The following is a 23,207-nucleotide window of genomic DNA, read 5'->3' on the forward strand; positions in this document are numbered from 1 at the left end:
TAACACTTTAATTCTGAAATTACCGAACTTCCGGTGTTCACGCTTGCCAGTGGACACACCCAGACTTCTTATCTCTATATTATACACAAGCATATTTTAATCACACGCAAACTGAACAGGAAGTCCCAACATTTTTGCGTCACACAACTCTCCCTCCTCCTTGCACACGGATTTTTCTGCAGATCCTGTGAATTATTAAATACTCTGCATTTAGATGTCAAATATTGCTGATGATTCTTTTTACTGACAGCAGATATATAACACTCTAATGACTAATGAGTGTGTTTTACTGAAATCACTGCAGAGTAATTACTTGACAAAGGTTGAAAATGCAGAACTGGTTCAACATGTAATCAGGTATATAGGATATTTCTTATGCAAACCATACACATAAATCTATTTAAAAATGCATGAAACAGTCTGACCAATCAATTTCTTTAGACATGGTAGCATTATCTTTCATATTTACAAGCCCACTTAAAAAAATACATAACCTATCACCTAAAACTAGAGTGGTAAACCTGCAGAAGGTTCCAGATGGATGTTGTTTATTTCACAGACCTTCTATAACCCTGGATTGTAAAAAACGACACACAACGGTTTAATTTCGCCTCGATTTAATTAAATGTAAATAAAACTATACAAAATGCATATTTTTAAATTTGCTTCAGAACACAAAACTTGGAATGAAAACAGGACATTGCTAGCACTAAAAAAAAAAAAAAAACAACCTTCCGAAGTCAATATACAGAATGTGTACATACAAAATAACATGTAAATAAAAAAGTAATACTGACAACTTTGATGTTCCACATGTACAGATCCAGCAAATCCAGATGCTCCTGAATGCATCATTTACAGAAACAGGTAAGTAATACTATGTTTTTTTTGTTGTTTTTTTTTCGTGAAAATATGAAATTACCACAATTTTCCTTCACTCCTTTCAAATCGTTGAAATCAATCGTTTTCTGCACTGAACTGTTACCAAATAAACAGAATGAATTTCATGCAGTTTTGATTAAAAACGTTTTGTTAACCTCCTAAGCTTCACGTTCCCTGCTATCCTCATTATTTCAAATAATCTGGTCTTAGTTCAAGCATTAATTCAAATACTGCGCCTCCTTGTCTCCAGAAGGGATTGACTCCCACTTTAGCCCCGGCTGAATGCTTTAAATAAAACTGAATCAGAGAGTCAACAGGATCCTTCAAACACATCCACTGTCATCTTCTCAGCTCCGAGGAGCTGAGAAGTTTGTGTCGCAGCTTTAAGATTTCACCTGGCCGACATGCCAGACAGGAAAATGCTGAGATACAAACAAAGGCTAACAAATTGCCAAAGTCCCTGGGTGCTATTCCCCTGAATGAGCCTCCAGGTCTGTAATCAGAACATTTCCATCCGATTCTGTTGCCTGGGAGTTGGTCTGTCTGTAATAGGCGCTGCCGAGCGAGGGGAAGCCACGGAAGCGAGCCGGGTTTCTCTTGTACAGGAGCCACATTGCCCCTGCCAGCAGAGCGAAGATCAATACTGCCACCACCACTGCAGCAGGGATGATGCCATGATGCAAACCTTCAAGAAACATGATGTTTTAGATCAAGGTGAGGCAACTCATGCCCAGAACTCAGAAATAATCAAAATTGTTTTTGGCAAACAATCTGAAAATAATTAACTCGGTATGACTAGCATACATTGTTCCCCGTGTGCTGGTGTTAATTGGACTAACTCTAGTAAATGCGTCTCTGTACTGTTTTCAAAGTCAGTTTTTATGTCAATTTACCATTAAGGGGTTCCACCTCCACCTCAGAGGCTACATCTGCAAAAGACGAAACACAATGAAGTTTAATACATTGCATCATAAATCATCTTTGGCATTCAGGACAGCTAACTGCATGCCAAAAATAAATTAAGAAATAAATTATACATTGTGGCAAATCTTCAGTGGAATGTGTCCTTCAGAAACAGAGACACTAACAATCACAAGCACATTGTTAGAATACACAAAGTAGCATCCATCAAAAGATTTGTTTCTGTGATACTGGCAATTACAAACATTAATTTTCACACTCACGTACTGAAATGCTCTTATGGAAATGCATCTAAAATTTACTTTTGTCCAGAAAATATTGTTATTGTTTTTGGTTTCCGTGTGCTAACCCAAAGATTATCATCCGACCGCCCCTTCACAAGGAGTCCTTGACTACCTGAGACAGTTTTGCAGATGAAGCCGAGCTGCCCTCCGCATGTCGATAGATGCCACACGCCATCCATCACCCTGGTGGTAACACAGGTGTCTGCGGTGAGCTGTTTGGTGTCTGGGCCTTTATCTGCCCAGTTGGTGTAGTCCGTCGGTGAACCATCAACCCAGGCCATCGAATCAGCTGGAAGCAAAGTTTCACAGTTTACAGAAATTCGTTAATCGTTATTCATTGCTTGAACGTGAGTCGGGAATTCTTACTGTCAATGTTGAAGTACATCCCCAACCAAATCGTGCGATGAAGGGACCCAGATGACCACAGCTGCTCCAGAACAAAGCGGTTCTCTGTCTCACTTTCGATGGTCAGGATGTCTGAGGTGTTGACTGCAGGGTGAGAGAGGGACAACCAAGTCCCAACTTCAATTACGAAGACGAGCTCGGGTTTCTGTTTTTATGCTTGATTAAAACAGCATAATCAAGCATAACGTTTGAATAAAACGTTATCCTGTTTTATTCAAGCAGGATAACGAGAGGTTGTTGTACCTATCACAAAAATACTCAACATAATTTCTACACAAAACAGTGAGTTATGCATATATTCCAATGACAAATCAAAACTATGCTTTGTAAAAAAAAACAAAAAAAACTGATGGATCAGTTTTTAATCTGAATGTTAACCTTATTTGTGTAAAACTTTATGCAAAGTTGCAACAAAGCCTTGCAAATGTTAAATACAACAAAGAGCAGTAAAATATTAAAATAACAGACCATAAAACCACCATCTAAGAAGTCAATGAGGTGAGACCAGGATTATTTTTACTTTCTGTTTCATCAAGTCTGGACAACTTTAAGTTCTGGGTTTACTGGTTCTGTGGTTCTTAGACTGTGACTAAAATGTCAAACAAAACATTAAAAAGAAACAAAAACCAAATAAAGGTACAAAAGTTCTCAAAGGGCACTTTAAAGAATCCGCGTTTATTGCAGGGATCCTCCATTACTCATTTGACAAGTCCAAGAGTAACAGACTTTGAAACAGAGCTGATCTAAGTTTGTCTATGTGCCACAAAAGCAGTAAGATGGCCTTATGCTGAACCAACACCCGCTGCAGTGTGTAGTACTCAAACAGGTACAGAGTTAATCATTTGTAATCAAAGTCTTCTAAAAAAATAATAATAATAAAAAAAAGCTGAGTAAAAATTTAGATTAGAGTCTGGAAAAGAACAAGACTTTTTAATGAAGTGTAGGAACTGTTAAATTGGGTAAATAGATGTGAATGTCATCAGCACAGCAGTGGATAGATTTATCACAGGTCTGAATATTGAACCCAAATTTAACAAGTAAGTGAAATTTGCAATCGTATTGACCAACAGAAAATTGGTGTTTTGCATAACGCTTCGGAGCTGGGAACTAGTCGAGTGAGGCTAAAATAAGTCAAGCTAAGTGGACATTGATTAAATATTAAATACTATCTCTGTAAGACAGAACGTATGTGCAAAATTGCAGGTTTACAGGGAGTAATAACATATGTTTTGCTTTTAAGTGTAACTTCAGTGTTAGTGGTTAAAGTTGAATACACTTTCTGATACTTGTATGCTCTTATTCTATAGAAATGCAGTTTTGTTGCAGCTGTTTGTGCAATGAAACCACAAGCAACAAGATAATTTCAGTGGATTTTCAAAATAAAACTCATTGTCTTATGACTGAGTAATATGTCGTGAGATCTAATCTGATGACAGTTGTTCATTCATAAGGCCTTGCATTAGATTAATGTCCTACACAAAAACATTTGATAACTAACAAACTTTTTTTTTTTTTCTGGTTGTGATTGCTGCTTTTTAAAATTGTACTGTTCTGTCTGTGCAACACGATGTCGTATTTCAAATCAGCTCGAGCTTTTTCACATACAGAGGAGGGTGATTTTAATTTTATTTAGTGAAATATTTGAATTTCCTGGCTGCACTGGATTAATAGGGAAACCAGCAACTGAAGTCTCAACTTGTGAAAACTCACCTTTCTGTTTGCAGCGGGTTCTCGACTCTTCAAATGTGAGTTTCTCAACCACCGGCTCAAAGTCGTAGCAGCCTCGTCCAAACTTCACCCAGGTGTGCGGACAGGACATCTCGTACGAGACAAACGGTTTACTGTCTGCGAGAGGAAGAAGTGAGAGTGGGATTTTACCCGTCTGATTACATGTAGCGTTGAGTGTTCGGGTTTTCACGCTTCATCACAGAAACGGTACTGACTGGGCAGGGGAACGTGACACAGCGCTCCTGGCAACGGAGTCTCACAGTCTGCTCTCCGCCAGCCTCCGTTCACGTCAATGTACACACACTCTCCAGTCACAAAGTCGTCATCGTCATCATCAGCTGCGTCCCAGTGTGTGTACACTGTGTCGCTGCCGTCTGACCACTTGTAATTGATGCCACTCTGGAAGGATTCACAGTCACCAGCATGTTTGTCAGAAAGCTCCACAAGCAAAACAGGATTTTACTGAGATTTTCAAATCAGGGGTTTGGCTCTTTCTCTACCAAGACATGTTTGTATTTTAAGTTTATTTTTTATCTTTATCTTTATTGCTTATGGCATGATATGTAACATGGCAAAAGGCAGTGATACGATCAAAGTGCTATGGTATTAACACATCTGCAACCAGGCGAAAGAGCAGAGGAGGCGATTTATGGGGAAAAACAGTAACTCTCTCACTTCCTTTGTTTATTTCTCTCTTTTTCCAAAGTCAGCCCACGAAGGCTGAGGAATGACTAACTCCAAATGTTAATTCTCTGACTGTTAAGTGGGAAAGTACATGCCTGCCTAATGCACACAAAGTACAGCCTCTGAGATTCGCAAGAGACAAGAGAAACTATGAAAAACAAACTGAACAAAACACAGGCTGTGGCTACATGTCCATGTATGGAATCATTTGGGATTTCCCATAATATCCCATAATACTTTGCAAATCAGACGAGTGGGTAACATTCTCTTATAGGAAGATTTAGTTTAACGCTATATATTTTTTCCTTTGAATTAAGTTTTCCTCGCTTGCACTCACACACTCAGGCACTATTAAAACCTAATCGAGAGAGCGGTGCAGCAGAGTAAGAAGTCCAAAGCAGAGTTGACACCGACTCACATATCCACAGTGTCACACAGCAGACATTCACAAAGCTAAGCAAAACAAAAGGTACGTACATCTTGACTGTACAGTCCAATCCAATGTGGGCCGTCCAATCTGTTGACAAGGACAGTAAGGAAAGCCTGGTGGTAGGCATCTGTAATGCTCACTAGCTCAGAATCATTTGCTATGCACATGTGCATCGCGTCGTACCAACTCATGTTGCCAGACACAACCTTGTAGGTGCTGCTCCTGTACTCAATATTGTCAGGAAGAGGGTGGTGATAGGAGTGGGTGGGGGGTTTGGATGTGTCTGCAACCAGAAAAAATAAAAATAAAAAAATACGGTACTTTGGACACGGTGCCAAAAACACTGGTGATATGGATCAGAATGATTATTTCACTGTGTTAATGTTTGGTACAAAGTGTGTTCTAGGATATGTTTGGGATTTCATCCACCGATTTGATTTGGAAAACTAAACATTGATTTCATGGAGTCATTACTGAAAGTCTGCCAGGTGAAACTTGGGGTCTTCCAAGGTACAGTCTTGCTCATGTCTGGTTTTCAGATGAGCTATAAAGATGCTAACTTTCTGTTATCTGTTATTAATTATACAGATCCTGGTAGTAGATACTGCATTAAGTCAAAGTAAAATACTTTGGTTGAGGTAACCAACCGCCAAAGAACATCAATACTGTAACCAGTATTGATGTTCTGGTTACATCAATACCAGAACGAGTCATAAACTGCAAATCTGTAAGGTCAAGCGGTCAAACAACAAAAGAAAGAAAGCACACACAGAAACAATGACGGACTGACGAGAGGGAAATAAAAACAAAAAACAGAAAGATACATACTCAGTCTTACCTTGAGGTTTTTGACAAACAAAGCCATACCCGCTCTCGCTGCACTTCTCATCGTACCATTTCCCAGTGAGGTGGAAATTGTGGTTGTTTGACAAAACCGTGCAGAGCGGTTCATCGGCAGCCCCACTGAGCCAGTCATCCTGCTGAGAGGTCAACGCAAAGCGTCACAAAGCTACGGCCTCCTGACTTCCCAATACGTACGACCCACATGTTACTTCGTGTGCACATGCTCGTCTGTGTTACATGCTAATTTACTTAGTTTGATCAAAAAAAAACAAACAAAAAAAAAAACAACATCACCAAACTCTGGGGCTTACAGTAAGATAACTCTTTGGTTCAACTGGAGACCAGTTGGTGTAGCTGACTGGTTTCCCATTGGTCCATTTCATCGTGTCCTCATCTCGCAGACCGATCCACACACCTACCGAGCTGCCCTGGAGCAGCATGGTGATGTAGGCTGCAGAAATAAAAATAAAGAAAGAAAGAAAGAAAGAAACAAATAAATAAAACAGACTTTGAGAAGGAAAACAAAGTAGCACTGATGGTTTTTGTAGAAAGGAGAGATCGTAGAGTTCACGTTGCCTCTACCTTGTTCAATCTCATCTTCTATGGCAACCAGGGAGCCTTGAAACAAAGAGCAGATGGACTGGGCGTCTTTCCAACTCTTTCCTTCGTTTGGACTGCCAGGAAGGTGAAGCAGGAGGCACTGTCAATACAAATATTAATCCCACACAAAACAGTAAGACTAACCAGTACTCCCACAGCACTCAAGGACGTGAAGCTAAAAAGGTCAAAGATACAAAGATATTCTGGCCAAACCTCTTTGTTAGTGTTTGAGAGGAAGCAATGACACATTCCGTAGTAATGATGTATCCATGACCCACATCTCTTCCTCTTTTAGCATTATATTAAAGCGGTGAAGAGCAACAAAAGCCACAACCGCTTCCCCCTCCTTTTCCAAATGACTGACGCTGTATAATCTGAGTTTTTACTCACTGCTACTTCCCACATGGGACTTTAGGGAAACATTTGATCTGAGCAAAGAAACAAAACAAGTGCTATGACAAGGACCAGCTGGTTTATTCTCGTGTTAACAACATCACTCAGAAATTGCAAACACAAACATCCTGCTTTGACCTTAAAGGCAGCTAAGAACCTGCCAATTGTTTCAGGTCTGTGGGAGTGCAGTTCGTTCTTAGTTTTGTTACAGAAACAGTGGTAGAAAAAGGAAAGTCCCCATCCAATCCTGTGCAGAGCTTAGTCTTTCAAGCAATAATAAAAAAATGACTAGATTGTGAAGTTATTTAAATTCCATCCCGTGCGCGCACAAAACGGCAGCAGATTCCACCATGTTATCACTCATTATGCAAAGGTTAAGCGAGACCATAATAAAAGTGGACAAAAATAGGTGCACTTGTTGACTCAAAAGTTATGCAAGAACGATTTAGAAAAATAGTTTTCTCTAAGACTTTATCGGGCGCTTGTTGTGGAGGAATTTTGGCACATTCCATTCACGGCGTTGGATGAGTCCTTTGGGATTTGCAGACATTTGTTTCTGCACAGCATCTCAATCAGGCTGAGGTCTGAGTCATTGCAGGACTTTGATTCATTTATTTTTTTTGTTTCAACAGACATTTTGAAGCATATTTGCTACTGTGTTTGGGGGAACTTTGCCCTGGTTCACGACCAACATTCAACCAAGCTTCAGCTGTCAGACAGATGTCCTCACTTAACTCCGGAGGATACAAACAACGGTAAAAACAACCTGATCTTTTTTCGGCACTAGTTGCACGAGCGCTAATTTGTACCTTGTGTCCGAAGTAGAGCCACTTCTCTGGACACGCTCCAATGTAGTGTGGCTCCTGGGGAGTCTCCACCACAGACACCGTCCTTCTCTTGCACACGTAGCCGTGAAGTTCGCTGCATTTCTTTACCGACCACTTCCCTGCAACATCCAAGTGAAACCTCACCACTGGCCTCTGCCATTTGAATATGAATGGCCATGCTTGTCTGCCCGCATTTACCTGTTGAAGACATGGAGAGACACGTCCCGCTTTTTTTCAGGTCACTGTTTAAACCGCCATCAGCCCAGTTCTGAAAATCTATCTCTGTTTTGTCGCTCCACCTGGAGAAAAGAGAAAGAAATAGCACCGATATTGGTTTGACTAACGGATTGATTTTCTGATCTTAATTATGCTGTCAGTGGCTTGTTTATTGAATCTGGGTTATACCTCACTGCTTTTGACACAAGTAACTCCTAATGGTGTTTTTCATCATGGATATGAGGCACATCAACCACCTGTTGAGGTTCCTACACAAAACTTTTCCAGACTTAACTCTCCTGAGTCCCCTGTCCCCAGAGTTTGCTTTAAAACACCAAACTTTAATGTGAATTGACAGGAGGTGTTTTGTGTGCATGTCAGGATTCCAGGTTGTTTACATTTTTTTAGTGTTTGTATCATTTACTTCCTCGTTTATTCGTTATCAGCCATAGTTTTCTGTCTGTTGCTTTTGACCAGTCTTTTCTTAGTTGTTGTTTATGGCTTACGCTAGATCATGTTTGTTGTTTACGACTTGTATTTGGTTATTCTTTATCCATGTGTATTTTGTCTGTTTCCCAGTTTGTTTACTCCTTGCTTCTCTTCTATCTATATCTCTCCCTCTCGGCATACGTTCAGCTGCATCCTGTTTCTAATTAGCACCGGTTCATTGTTTACCAACCTAGCGCTGAGTCTTTAACCCACTCTCTCTCTTAACTCACTCCGTACTCGTCTCTTTCGTTGTCTCATGCTACCCGGTTTCTGTTTGTTCCCTGGCTCCCTGTCTGTCCTTTATAATAAGCATCATTCCTCATCAACGCCAAGCCCATTAATCATGACAGTGCAGGCTTTAAATATGAAAGATGCGAAGCAGGAAGTAAGGAAGGAAATAAAGAAAGGGAGGGTATATTGAAAAGAAAAGGGAAAAGGGAGGAAGATAGATACAAAGAGAGGCAGAAGGAAAGACACAGTAAAGGAGTGGAGGGAGAACACAAGAAAGGAAGGACATGAGGAAGTAAACTAAAAGGTCTTTAAGGTCTTATAGTTATTGTCTTATTGGTGTAACATAGGAGGATGCAAGGAGAGACAGAAAGGGATGAAAGAAGTTGAAAAGGAAGAAAGAATAGAAGAATATTTATGTAATGGTGTAAGAAATAAAATGTAGGAATATGTATATTTTTTCCTACCCAACTGAGACCTGGTAGAAAATACAAAATCTTGTGTTGCAATATGATAAACAGCACTTCTCTACTTTTTTTTTTCACTTTTTTACCCCCAAGTCATTGTTCTTTGATTTATCCTGGATGGGGTTTTTTTTTTCTTTCCTTCCACTTGTTTTTTTTCTTCTTGCTCAATAGTTGTCTTTCTTTGCAACTTTTCTTTGCCTCTTGGTCTTCCCCTACTTACTTACTTTCTTTCTTTTTTTCCTTCTTTCTTTCTTTCTCTCTTCCTTTGATGCTGTGTTCAACTTGGCTCCAAAGTCAGAACTTGAATGTAGGAAAAATGCTACACTCAAACTCAATGCGTGTTAATTGTCAGTCGGAAAACCTGGCTGGGTACGCTATCCGACGCAGTGCCAACTAGTATTCGGAACACAAGCTTATACTGATGCATTTATCTCAATTTCATGCATTGAATCACTGAGGAACATGTTCACAGCAGAGGTTTGCATCACTTTGCATTCCTTTGGTTTAGCGTGTTAAAGGAGCTCACACAAAGGGTTTATTCTGCAGCAGGCATATGGCTGTCATTCTGCATATTGAATCGAGGCCCTCGGGGACATCCAGCTTTCCAACTTGAAAGTTCCCCAGGCGTTGTGAACTTCCAAGCTGGAGAGTTAAGAATTTCAAGATGGGTCATTTTCAAGTTCCTATCTTGAAAATGTTGATATCTGACTAATAAACAAAAGAATGGCAAGTCTTAGGAAAACTACTTGAAGGATCATTATCAGTGGGAGTTAACATTTTATCTTTCTGACAGGTTGTCCAGCCTGACGTATTACACAGATTTACACATTTTTCAGTTTCCAGCCAACAAAATACCAGAGGTTTGACTTGCTGTTGTTGGTTGGAGTGTTTGATATTTTTCTTGGAAACTATAACTCGATTCTAGGAATGATGTCTTCAGCTGAATGCATCTCACGTGAAACTGAGGCAGAAAATTGCTGACAACAGACCTATTACCACAGATAGAAGCACACTAGCACCATAAGATCATAGGGGATGATTTAATGCCATCTAGGCTATTAGAAATGCAAATAAACAGCAGATTCCCGCAACTTCAAGATGTTTGATTTGCCCACCTGCCATACTGAGTTCACCTTCAAAACAAATGCAAATTATATCTCTGGCTACACAAAAAACAGAATTCCAATTTCTACACAGATTTCTACATAAAATCCATTCAGCAGATTTAAATACTCACACACCTGACCTCCTCTCCAGGTGGGCCAAAGGAAAGGCCAATCCACCAGTCGGTGTGTCCCAGGGAGAACTGTGAAAGGAGCAGGGATTAGCAAAAACTTTACTTACACTCCACAATGGCAAGCCCTTCTCACACGCCTGAAAGATCATGGGCAGCCATTCAGGCACACTCCATGGTCCCTGATTTACTTCTTTCACCGCCCTGTTTTGTTTCCACTATCCCCTCACAAGCCTCAGAGCCACAAGAGGCGTCTTTAGTCTGATCCAATAGGCTACTGCCAACAGAAAGCTTTATTCTTACCCGTTCTGTGTTTGGGCACTCGAGCATTTAAGTGTCCGCATGTAAGAGCTCGTCGATGTGTTTCTGAAAACACTGGAGCTCGCGAGAGAAATGAGTGTTATTGTCTGCACGCTTGTTGATTTTCCAATGAGAGCATGAACTGAATAATGGCTCGGCAGTGCCATTGAGTGGCGGCAAACCTCTCTGATTAGACAGAGGCTGACTGTGTTTGTTTTCAGAGAGATAAAGCATCAATGTTTGTTTGGATTATTGTTATTCGGTGTTGAAAGACTGAATAGGTGTCGAACGCTGCTTTATTTTAGGCGCTTAGGAGAATTACTTTAAACTTGCAAAGTGAACTACTTATTTTATGTAGTTCACTCAAAGTGAAAAGAAAATGCTGACAAGGCATTGGAATATTGTACCATAATGAATATAAATACAGCTTCACAGATATTTACAAGTGGCATCTTGTCGATGCTAATCAGTGTGTGAACAAGGCCGATGACAAACCTGTCGTAAGCGCTCCTTGATGAATTGCGACTCTTCCCTGGAGTGAATGGATAGCAGGTGGGCTCCCATCATCTGACAAGCCAAAGAGACTGCGTGCCAGTTGTAGGGTTGATTAGCCAGCAAGTACTCGGCTCCTCGGTAAAACACCCAGGCCTGGCTCTCTGTGGGGGGAGCAAACGCAGAGAGAAGATGTCTCCAGAGAACAAAATACAAGTGACAAATTAGCTCACGATTATCATCTCTGATGCAGAAGAACTGCTCCATGCCTCTGTCTCCTCCAGACTGGACTATTGCAACACACGTCTCATTGAGACTCCTAGCAAGAACCTGCAGAGGCTCTAGTATAACTCTGCATTTAGGCTCCAGATGAGAGTGAACAAATGTTACTTCCATATTACTTCCACCCTCCTCTCTCTCCACCAACTTCCCATTTCCACCAGGATTGAATTAAAGAGTTCCTTCCTCACACGCCAATGCAACTATGGAAATGCCCCTCTCGCTCAAACCTTCTCCACACACCCAAAACCAAACTGCTGCCTTCTCCCTGACACTCTGAGGGCATCACAATCCCTTCAATAAAGGTCTTAATAAGACATTTCTTTGTAGCTGATTTTTGGTTCACTTTCTTGCATATTTGTTTTAATCTCTTTTATGTATTCATTTATTAAATACATTTTATCCATTGTAATTGCTTATTTTGTTTTTGTAGTGCTTGATATAAAGGCAATTAGAAATAAAATCTATTATTACGATTATTATTATTATCATCATCATCATATTGTATGAGTTTATGGGGTTCATAAGTTTCTTATTTTTTCCAACTCCTTTTCGGACATGTCAAGATTACTGTGATACAAAAATATGTCTTTTGCATTTCTTGTTTTTGTGCATGATTTTATACTACTATCATGTTCTAAATAAATAGTCAAAAAAATAGTCAAATCATCGTTATTGTAACAATCTTGCTATTTCTTGACATAATGCATCATGTCAGAAATGGGCTCCTTGAGGAACAGAAGTTGTTGTCCTACAAAGACGATGAATAACATTGAGAACCAACGTCACTGTGGCGGTGCAGAAATGTAGGTATCTCTGTTGGTCCTCTTCTATTTAAGCAAACAGAAACACGAAAATCTAGATGCTGCATTAGTGGCTCTAAGTTAGTTTTCAACTACAGATCTGTTTTCTTGTCTTACATCCGGATGCTCTAGTGTGACATCTAGTGGCAATCAATTGTGAAATTCATCCAAAGTCCCAAACAAAAATCATCTTACTCACGTTCAGTGTACCAGTAAGGCTTCTTCAGCTTATCACCTGCAGCGCGAAACAAAGTTTACTAAACCAGGCGGCACAGATGTGTGTTTCTATATGATGCAAACGGCGTGGAGGGAAAAAGTGTGAGCGCGTTTACCTCTGGACAGCTTGCAGATCCACTCGTGTTTGGTGTCACAAGGCCGTGGCATCATGTTGTCAGTCAGGTCGCTGTACACAGCGCAGTCCCTCCTGTCATCCTCCTCGTTCTTATCTTCAATGAAAGACGTCACTATCTGCACAAAGATTGGCCTGGCTGGTATAAAAGCTGTAAAAACTGTCTACATATTACAGCCCAGACAGGCTTTCTGCGAGCTCAGGCAAACATCTCTGTGTTCTTACTGGAGAGCCGTCGGACCACTCCCAGGCTCCTGGGTGGTCGGGGTCTCTCTTATTTAAACCAACCCAGAACCAGCGGCCCTCTGTTCTACAAAATAATACACAGGGGAGAAAGAAAAAACAAGCACACAGAAATTTAACGCTACATGAGACGGGTTTCCCTTTGGAAAAAAAAACAACAAAAAACTGCGCACATCAACATACAATACTGGCTCCTATCAGAGAAGACATTAATTTTATAGCAATAACATGCCTTATTAATATCAATGCATGGTACTTTTTATATAATTAAGTTGTGCGACTTTGTTATGAAAGTTTAGAAACCTTTTGTTTTTTTATTTTTCTGTTTCATCCATTTGTGTATGTAAGAGTGTAGGGAAACTGCTTTTACTGTGTTTCAAAGCTAGAGAGAAAAAAAAAAGCATATTTTAATCCTCACAACAGTTCTGCACCACTGAGCCTCAAGGGGCGATACTAACCCTTCAAACATGGTGCTGAGCAGGTGCTTAACAAACACCTGCTCCTCGTAGTGCTGGAAACTGGCCAGCTGAGCCCCGAGGGCTTGGCAGAAGAAGTCTGCTTCCACCCAGGAGCGCTTCATCAAGACTTTCTCATCGTGGAACACCTAGAAGAGCCACACATCCGGTCAGCGGAGCTTAAACTGGGGAAATGCCGAACGTTATGTCACAGTGTTTTAGCGTACGTCCTGTGTGTGCCTTTAAAATGCAAAAAAAAATAAAAAAATAAAATACAACGACAAGGAAGTACAAGTACATTGCATCCCTGAGATCGAAGCCAATTCTGTACGTTTGTCCCCCGAAGCGTTGGTATATTCTTATTACCGCCGTTTCCATCCCCAAACACCTCCGTAACAAAACCAGGTTGTTAATTTTCAGCAGAGAAAACGTTTGTTTAAAAAAACTATATCAATAACCTAATGGGCAATAAAAAAATAACACACAGGGGGGGCAAGCTTGGCTTTTCACTTTAAAAGCAAAGTTTTTAAAATTAAAATGGTACATCAGCCTTTTTGTGCCTGATTATTTCTAAGATGCATTTAATGAACTTTCTTATTGAATAAATAAAGGAGAGTCTGCATTTTGTGATCATACTAACTTATCTGGAAACTGATAAAATAGCACTTTAAGAAAATAAGTGCCATCTACACTTACAGGTTAAAAAAAAAAAAGAGAGAGTTTAATTTTATACCTTAAAACAGTGGAGCAGTCCAGAGTGTGATTCCCAGCCTGGAGGACAGGGGGCGTAAGCATCAATGTGGCGCTCTGGCAGGCCAGCATCACTGTGGCCGCTGCTCATCTTGCACACTGACAAAGCCTTGTGGGATTTGCAGTCTTTCACCTCCCAGTGACCCAAAGCAGGACCGCCAGACATGACGACACAGCCACCAGCACTGACTGGATGAAAGGGAAAGTAAGCAAAGGTTAAGGATCCACTGATATCTAAACCGGTGTTTTATTAACCAGCGGTTACCAGGCTGATGCTTGTTCCAGTTTGAGAAGGTGAGAGGCAGAGAGGAGCCGTTGTGAGGAAGCCATCTGTACTCCCCCTTCTTCTCCTGGTCCTTGAGGCCGATCCAATAGTTCATGCTGCTGTTGGTTCCATTCGCGCTCAGCAGACTGTTGACGAAAGCCTGCTCAAACCTGCCGCAGTGAGGATGAGAGAAGAGGCTTGAGACAGACTTAAGAGAAAAAAAAAGTAGTTTTGTTAACATAAACCACTGGCTTAATGAATCACCTGTTCTCCACAGTGAGGAGAGAAGCCATGCAGTAATATCCCAACGCTGCGTCTTCAAACGTCTGCTCATGACTAGTTACTGTGTAACAGGAGTGACCGCGTCGCTTCCAACCCTAGAAGAATAATCAGGAATTAAAAAAAATAAATAAATATCAAATAACAGAATTTCAAAATGCTTTGAAGAATATATTCACTAACAAATAATTATTGAAGTGATCACAGAGACAGGACAAACTGATACAGCTCAGGAACATCGAGGCTTTCTATCTCAGGAAGCTAATAGAAGATGCTAATTTCAGGTTTTTTTGAATTGCAACCAGGACGAGAGTTTTCCTTGAAACACAAGAACCTACAACCGTATTTTCTGATCTTGTATGTAGGTGTGTGTGTGTGTGGGTAAACAATTGATTCAATTCGATTCAATTCAATTCCTCCTCTGTGCCTTTGTGTAATTTTGTGCAACAGCATTACTTAAAAGTGTGTGGTGCAGAAGAGAGGCTGTTTAGAGACGTGGTGTGAATTTTCCTATTTAACCCCCATTAAAGCCTCAAACCACAGCTGCCTTATGGGATCCAGAGGCTCACCCTCACATCTGCACGGAGACACATTTCTGAGCCTTACCTTTCCGCAACACAAACGACGCAGAGAAAACAGAGCTTTGTTTGGAGTACGTCAGGCAGGAATCAACAGAGACTGCTCGTGCACGACGGTTGATATTGTGCCCTTTGGGTAATTTTTTGGCCTCGTGTTCCTTTCGAACCAAGTAGCCTGATGACTCAGGAGGCTGATATTCTTGTAAACAGAGTCAGGGAGAACCGTGAATGCCAGACAATACGTCAGCGGGCGGGTGAATCAGCTCTTTGTGCTTCTGAAGGGGCAACTTGTTGGACTAAAAGTCGAGCTGTAATGGGTGTGTGGCTCTTTGTGGTGCGTGTCCCGGCACACAGTACAGCCAATCCACCTTGTACACAAACCCCCCTTTTTTTCATAATAGATAGTTTTTAAAGTAAACTATTTTTATATTTCTACTACATGAGAAATTCAGGGCTATATTTTTAGAGTTAGAGAAGGAAAGAAAGAAACAAGAATAACCTTTTGCTTGAATTATTCTTTTTTGGGGATTTTTAAACGTCTTCTGTAAGCTTTGGAAGACATTCAGCACTTTCAGTGTGAATGTTGTGTAACCATGTAATGAACCACGCGTCCTTCACCACTAATTTGAGCCCAGGTTGCAGTGTGCCATCTATGACTCCACTTGTTTTGCTTCCCAAACACACAGCAAGTAACTACATGCTGAAGGGTAAGTTGTGCGTTCAGGTTCCTACCGCAGGGCATCCTTCATCCCAGGTTCCTCTGTGCTGAACTGGACTCTGGCTTTCTCTTCTGCATACAGCAGGGTGTTGCTCATCACATGGGGCCAAGAGCCAGTTACCTTTCTGTATCAGAGGGAAGACTTGAAATCTGACAAGGGCAGCAGCAAACTGCATAGCTTTGTCTCAAAGCGCCGCGTCTCACCTCTGTTTCCATTTTGACGCAAAGTGACGAATCTGTCAGGTTGGGCACAGGCTGATACTGGTCCCAGAGAGTCAGAGTTACCGGTGAACCATCCGACCACTCTACACCTGGCGATGACCCCGGCTTCCACAGACCAATCCAGACCTCTGTGACTCCCCCGGAATCTGCCAAACACGAGAAAACAAGGAAAACTCAAATACCAGCAGCGATTCAACATGAACTGCGACAATAACAGACAGAAAAATGGGCTTGTGAAGATCCAGGCGGAAGCTGGTGAGATACTTTGTATCTACATGGTCCGAAGGGCCACTCACTGTGGAAGAATTTAAAAAACTAAATAAATACAAAATATAGTATATCTTCACAAAGGACAATGGCCCTAAACACACTGGCAAAATTGTTACCCAATGGGATAAGGACAACAAAGGCATTGTTCCGGAGTGGTCAACACAAATCCCTGTTCTCAGAAACAAGAGCCACACACATTGTCACACACACATTTTCAGTTTCTGAAAATGTGTGTGTGACAAACTATAACAAACTGTTGTGTGAAGCTAGTTGAAGGATCGCCACAGTGTTTGACCACGATCATACAGTTTTAATGGGAATTCTACCAAATAAGAAGGAAATGTATTGGACCTAAAAACAATTTAAAAAAATAAATTAAAAAATCTCAGAAAATGTATGTTACATTTATCAAGTACAAAAACTGTTTTATTTTTGGAAAATGTGTTTATGTTATTTTTCATTTTTATTATTGTTATTACTGAGTATATTTCATAAAATAATAGCAATATTATCACATTCAGGACAATATTAACTAAATATTCAGCAGTCAAAGTCTGCTAAATGTTTTTCAAAGGGTCCTTCATAAAGATCAACAGAGGTTTATCTCAAGACAACCATTAAAATGACAAAAAAGTGAAAGATAATCATGATTCCTTGGCTTTAGCCAGAGACCTTAAACATTTAGAAACACAAATGTTATCTGATAAAATACAGCACGTCTGCTGTCTGACGCTCTTACGGTTAGCCAGCAGGTTAAGCAGCATCTCCACCTCTGACAAGGAACAAAGACTGATGAGCTTTGCCCCCAGAGAGCCACAGGCTCGGGACGACTCCTTCCAGCTTCCAGACTCTTTTTCCGCCAGCACATGGTAGCAAAAGCCATTATGAGGCCACCAGCCATCAGCGCACTCGGTAGGGATGTACTGCCAGTTCTCTGAAAAGGGGGGAAGAACCAATATGTGCGAGAAATGAACCAAGACGACCAGAACAAGATGGACCAGAAAAACAAAAACAGGGTACGGTCAAAAGTTCCCTATCCAGCTGTTCTGCACATGGGGAGGGACCTGGACTAAACCAAAAGCAACAACACGTATAAAAGCATGCCTTATGAGTAATCCCTGCTCTTAAGACTCATACCTGCCACGAGAAAAAGCAGGACAGCTCCCACCCTCGTTAATGACTTGCGTCTGTCTCTTGTGATTTACCAGAATCTCACCTAGTGGCTCGACTGTGCTGGTGTTGTTCGGTGTCTTCTTGCAGATGTAAGGCAGGGCGGACTCGCAGGAAAGACTCTGCCAATGGGCTCCATAGGCAGAGTTGTACACTCCGCAGGGCATGTTGGTCTCTAGCGGACCAGCGACTAGAGCTGAAGGACGTAGTAAATGTTGAGCCAAATGTTATCCGACATAAAGTTGGGAGGACAAGCGATTTGAGCAGCAGATTTTGTTCACAGATTCTTTTTAAATAAGCAATACCTGCAGTAAAATTCACCAGTGACAAGGGAGCGCCATCGGACCACTTCCATCCGTACCCGTCCTTAAGGTGGTTCAGTCCAATCCACACCATCGCACCAACATTTGCCAGTCGATCTAACCGAAACATAACCCGAGTAGGAGCGAAAACTGTTATGCAGTAATATCTAATGTTACAATAAAAAAAAACACCTAAACATCAGAAGCTAACGTGAGTGCTTCAGCAAATGTTTCCTATGCGATGCCCACCTCGGATATACCTGTGCTCAGCCAGGCTGGTGATGCTCAACAGATCCCCTCCTTGAGCGCGGCAGGTGGCCAGCGCCTGACTCCAGGTGAGGATGGTGTACAGGTTGAACTGGTAGCATGCGCTGAGCTCCTGGTTCGACTCCCAGAAATGATCGCAACTGGAAGCTAAAAGTTGGTCGAGGCACAAATTAGACACTTAGTAGCTGAGTTAGAGTGACTGGTTCTCACTTTTGTGCATTTCATCCTCAAGTGTCTGCCACTGTTTTCACCTGCGTTTCGGTGTATAAGTGTTATTTACTGAGCTTTACTTCCTTATTTATTTATTTATTGAACTACTTGCTTTTGTGATCCGTCTACTTCGTGGGTTGGCAAACTCCAGTTCTGCTACGCTACTATTGAATGACTCGTCATCAGGGCTCTGCAGGGTAGAACGAAGTGCTGATAAGGGAATTCAGCCATTTGATTCAGCTGTGGTGGAGCAGAGATTAATCCAAAAGATGGATGCTGACGGCTCCCGAGGACTAGAGCTAGGCACCACTGGTCCAGTATATATTCATTTTCCCATGTAGGCAATCTATTAGGCTCATTTTAACTCCTCGCATCCCCACCCTTAAACCAAAGCTTGACTATTTGTTTTCAGACAAACAGACAAACTGCCTATGACTCTGCTTGCCTTTGTGCAATTATGACAGTGTTTGTTAGCTGGACTCATGTTACCTTTAACTGGACAGAAGCCCCATCTTTCAGACCGATCGTAGCGATCAGTGGTGGCACACCAGTGAAGATTATCCTCCCGGCCCTCAGTTGTGCACTCAGCGTACCACTTGTTGTTGTAATTAAAAGGAAAAACACAAGAATATCCGTGTGCATTTCCCAAAAGAGTGTGGATTTCTACAAATCAAACACAATGCATTAGAAATGACACGGGCAGAATCTTGTATTTCTACAGCTTGATCAGTAACTAATTTACCTTCATATGGATGTGAGCAGGGGCCTTCTTTGGGAGTGCTGTGCCTTTGCCACTCGTGGTAAATGTTCTTTTTTGCCACCACCAAACGTCCGGCAACCGTCACCTTCCACTCCGATGCCCCATAGAGCATGTTTCCGTGGCAACGCCACCACAGCACCAGATGGGTAGCGTCGCACTCGAACATGCCCAACGGCTGCGTTGCGTCCGAAGCGTTAAGGCCCAGGCACATGCTGGAGCCTAAGTTGAAGAGTCGGTGCCTAGAGACCCACTTCCACAGCATGCGGCGTGTGGGACGCTCGCAATCGTCCAGCACCACATTGGAGCCGTTCACCGTCGCGCAGCGCTTCAGCGTAACGCTCTCCAGGACGAAGAGACCTTTTCCTGGAGGGAGAGGGACCAGAGATACTCTCATGTGGATTGTTGGGGAGAAATATGCGGCAGTACAACAGGCAAACTTGGGTTTTTTTGCGCCTCAAAACTCTGTCACCAAGACAGGAACATTTTTTCACAAGAGGAATTTAAAATTGTGAGCAAACAATTCCTCCACAGGTTACTGTGTAAATACATGCTGAAAAGAAAAAAAGGGATGTGTGCCGATTATATAAGGAAGTTAATGAAAGAATGAGGAGAAATTCTAACTTCCTTCATGTCACGACTGCATACCGAAGACTGCACGGTTGTAGGTGGAAATAAACCTTTAACTTGTTTGTGTACTGAAAAATTATTGGTTTTAAAAGGAGTGTTCGGCAAGCAGAGGAAGGTATCAATCAAATGTCTGCATGACCAAAACTATTTTCAGTGTCCAGACGTCCTTGCTCTATTTTCACTGGTAAGAACTACGATGCAGCAAAATACAATGTACATAATTAAATATGTCCTGAAGTGGGATTTTATAGTGGATGAAAACAAAACTGCACATTGGAAATTGTCACACTTCACCGTCAAGCTGAAGTAAAACATGCAACATTTTCAGAAAGCCCATAAATTAGTGCCAAAACAGAGAGGAATTGTGGTGCAGTTGAAATCAGAAATTTTGTGGAAGTGATGACCAAAAATGCAAAATATTTAACAACTTAAATAAAGGAGTAGGATTTCTCCCTCCCCCACTATCTCACAAAGTTTTTTCTATTGCACTTTGCAAATTAGAACTGCAATCATAGAAACTGCTGTGATCTGGAGTTGTAGCACGTAAAGCAAAAAATGTGTCTCATCCAACTGTTTGGGGCTTCATTTGTCTCAATTTCTAAAACGCGGTGTATTTTTCTCTAAGCAGCAGCTTGAAACTCCAGGATACCAGTTATTACAAAAGATGTTTGAGCATAATGTACCCAAATTTGGCCATGCAGACTTATTTGTGCTGTTTCACTAAAACATAAAGGTTCTTCCTTTTAAGACGATTTTAAAGTAACAGCTTAAGTGTCCTCAAAAACCTGCAGAAACTCCACAGAATTCCTCAATTTAGCAGATTCCAAAGTTACACATGTCATAACTGTCCTATGAAAGAAAAAACGTAAATAAACAAGTGGTGGTGTGCTTTTCTCTTTAGCAGCTTCAGATGGGGAAAAAAAATGGTTGAAAATAATTTAAAGTGTCTGTCAGAGCTTAGAGCATTTTTCCACTGCACCTAAATTAGCTCAGCTACTTTCATGCTTCTGCCTCAAATATTTGGGGTTTTTTTTTCTTCTTCTTTTTGCATGAAACTGCTTGTACTTGGATTGAACAGGATTCTTGAGGAAACAGAATTGGACCTGCTCTGCCAGGAGGTCCAAAGGCAGCTATCTTGGTACTGCTTTTTTGACCTTTCATTCAATTTAGTGCCCAATTCTGGTCTTCTGAGAACACAATCCTCTAGGTGTCACAGGTCAGTAGGTGCTGGTGTTGACCCTGCTACAGCGTCTTTAAATTAGGCCGTACCTTGGTGAGTCATTTGAATCGGGTGTTTTGCAAAAGGGAAACCTGGAGAGTTTAAGAGAATGATAGCCCACTCCTTACTTTTATGTAAATTAACTAAAATAGTTTAGAAATCAAGAGTTGCTTTAACTGTGTTTAACTGAGAAGGTTGCACTGATCAAACTTTCTCTAGCCAGGACCATTCCGATGAATGAGATGTAGGTCCGTCCGATTAATCGTTGAATCTTTTGTTGCATCATTAATACAATTACTCTTTACTTGAGTAAAGTAACCAAATAACATTATAGGTTTTAATTATTCACAGGTCAAAAGTTTCAGCTTTTCCTGAGCTGTATATCACATAATTTGTTTTCAAAGGCCTTGTACGTTTTCATTAGTTTTCTCAGGCAAAAAAAATAAAGAAAGCTGTAACACCAAGTTCCTTTAAATCAGAGCTAAAAACCAACTTGCTCAGAGTTGCCTTTGATTAGAAGTAAGTTAAACATTGACGTGTATTTGCTTAATGATTTTACAAAACGTTATGTTTATGGCATGTTTCATAATTGGTGACCTTGTGATGTTTTTATGATGTTTGAACTGTCTTGTTACTGAAAATGTGCTACACAAATAAACTTGACTTGCTTGTTTGAAGCCGGAGCTTCTGTGGCTCTCATGACTGCAACCAAAGAGCCACTACAGGAAAGGAGGAAGGTCTAAAGACAGCGGTATTTTTAGTCACACACAACACAGCAGCGAGAACACACATCCTACCCGACTTTAGCATGAAGCAGCGCAGTTATAAAATATTCAGCCTGCAATTAATCTGTGCAGCCTGGTCGTACCGCGCAGGGCTATGAAAGAAAGACAAGCGGTCTGCAGCTGGAGGATGGATAATAACTTACTGTAGAATTCAGCGAGCTGGTTTTTCCCCAGGACCTCATCGTCCTCTTCGCTGTTACACAGGGAGCTTCTCGACAAGAACAACACAGTTAAATAAGTAAGCCCCACAAGAGCAGGGACCGAGTCCATACATCGACAGGAGCGCAGAAACATTTCGACAGATGGCTGAAATGTTGGAGAGCCGAGCGTCTGCACATTCCGGGGCTCCGCGTATTTTCGGGCTCGCCGCTGCTTTTTTTTTTTTTTCCTCTCCCCCCCTTCTGTCTCTCCCTTCTAGAAAACTTTCTCTGGAGTGAAGTTTTTCTGCGGGGAACCAGCAGCGACGTCACGTCTGACGGAGGAGCTGCTGCTGCCGCCCGGGTCCGAGCGCTGCATTCCTGCCGCTCTGCTGTGTTTTCACTGGGACACGGCCAGTCGACTTTTTTACTCCCAAAAGACAAAAAGTCCATCAATATAGGTCGAACGTACTGGGAACATCCGCCGATGTGTCAAAGACTTTTCTTTCATGGTTTCCTAACAGCAATGCGGGGAACGCTGGTGAGGGGTTTGCAAAAATGGCACAGAGACATTTTCTAAAGGTATCCCAAAGAGAACCATTCGTGACAAAGAAAAGTAAACGAAAGAACGGAATAAAATTAATATTTACATTTCAAGATCTAAGAAAGTATTATATGAGAAAATCTCAAGGTTATAATTTATGCAGACACGATTCGGCAAAGTAAGCCAAAAAAAAAAATAAATAAAAGGGGACTCCTTTCTACATAACATTTGCATAACAAAATTATTTAAACTCAAGCAACAGAAAGTTGCGTCATTTTTGTTCTTTGAGCTTCATGACACAAGCTTGTTCTCTAGACGGTTTCCTACAATTTAAGAGTTTTCAAACTTTTAAAAGATGCACCTCTACCTGCAGAAATGTGTGACGACGCCACGCACCGTGTTATGTTTTTAATAATGCGATATACACACAGTTTTAAAAGACATTAACTTTACACATTCATTAATCAGAATTCTAGAGTTCAACACTCATTAGATTTGTTTATTAAGCCATATATATATATATCTGTGTGTGTGTGTAGTTAGTGTGCAGAA

At 41.2% G+C, this 23,207-nt stretch overlaps 1 protein-coding gene across 2 annotated transcripts; it reads right to left on the reverse strand.

Moving 5' to 3' along the window:
• Nucleotides 1-595: 595 nt before the first annotated feature.
• Nucleotides 596-22,759, reverse strand: pla2r1 (phospholipase A2 receptor 1). Of its 2 annotated transcripts, none has more exons than XM_016675392.1 (30): nt 22,118-22,759; nt 19,326-19,706; nt 19,073-19,246; nt 18,356-18,520; nt 18,110-18,223; nt 17,851-18,000; nt 17,374-17,568; nt 16,347-16,510; nt 16,157-16,267; nt 14,832-14,944; nt 14,568-14,737; nt 14,286-14,491; nt 13,556-13,701; nt 13,080-13,164; nt 12,838-12,973; nt 12,705-12,740; nt 11,427-11,587; nt 10,639-10,703; nt 8,196-8,296; nt 7,980-8,116; nt 6,760-6,877; nt 6,489-6,628; nt 6,173-6,311; nt 5,382-5,617; nt 4,436-4,619; nt 4,203-4,337; nt 2,454-2,576; nt 2,200-2,376; nt 1,776-1,811; nt 596-1,567 (listed from the first exon to the last, which is right to left on the reverse strand). In XM_016675392.1, exons 1-30 carry the CDS (start codon nt 22,266-22,268, stop codon nt 1,350-1,352), a joined length of 4,467 nt encoding a protein of 1,488 aa, XP_016530878.1. In that variant the 5' UTR covers nt 22,269-22,759; the 3' UTR covers nt 596-1,349. The 2 variants fall into 2 exon arrangements, with proteins under 2 accessions (XP_016530878.1, XP_007560169.1); XM_007560107.2 differs by having other exon boundaries at nt 6,173-6,314; nt 22,118-22,757.
• Between the last annotated feature and the right edge of the window lie 448 nt (nt 22,760-23,207).

The sequence above is a fragment of the Poecilia formosa genome, unplaced genomic scaffold, assembly GCF_000485575.1.
Source record: "Poecilia formosa unplaced genomic scaffold, Poecilia_formosa-5.1.2 Scaffold113, whole genome shotgun sequence".
Lineage (NCBI taxonomy): Eukaryota > Metazoa > Chordata > Actinopteri > Cyprinodontiformes > Poeciliidae > Poecilia > Poecilia formosa.

Bases quoted from the DNA above. Each gene is read 5' to 3' on its own strand.
- pla2r1 (XM_007560107.2), bottom strand. From the start codon at position 22,268: ATGTTTCTGCGCTCCTGTCGATGTATGGACTCGGTCCCTGCTCTTGTG. The intron at 16,511-17,373 runs GTAAGAGCGTCA...CGTGTTTGGCAG, and splicing joins GCTTAACCTGCTGGCTAACC to ATTCCGGGGGAGTCACAGAG. The intron at 2,577-4,202 runs GTGAGTTTTCAC...CTCACCCTGCAG, and splicing joins AACCCGCTGCAAACAGAAAG to TCAACACCTCAGACATCCTG.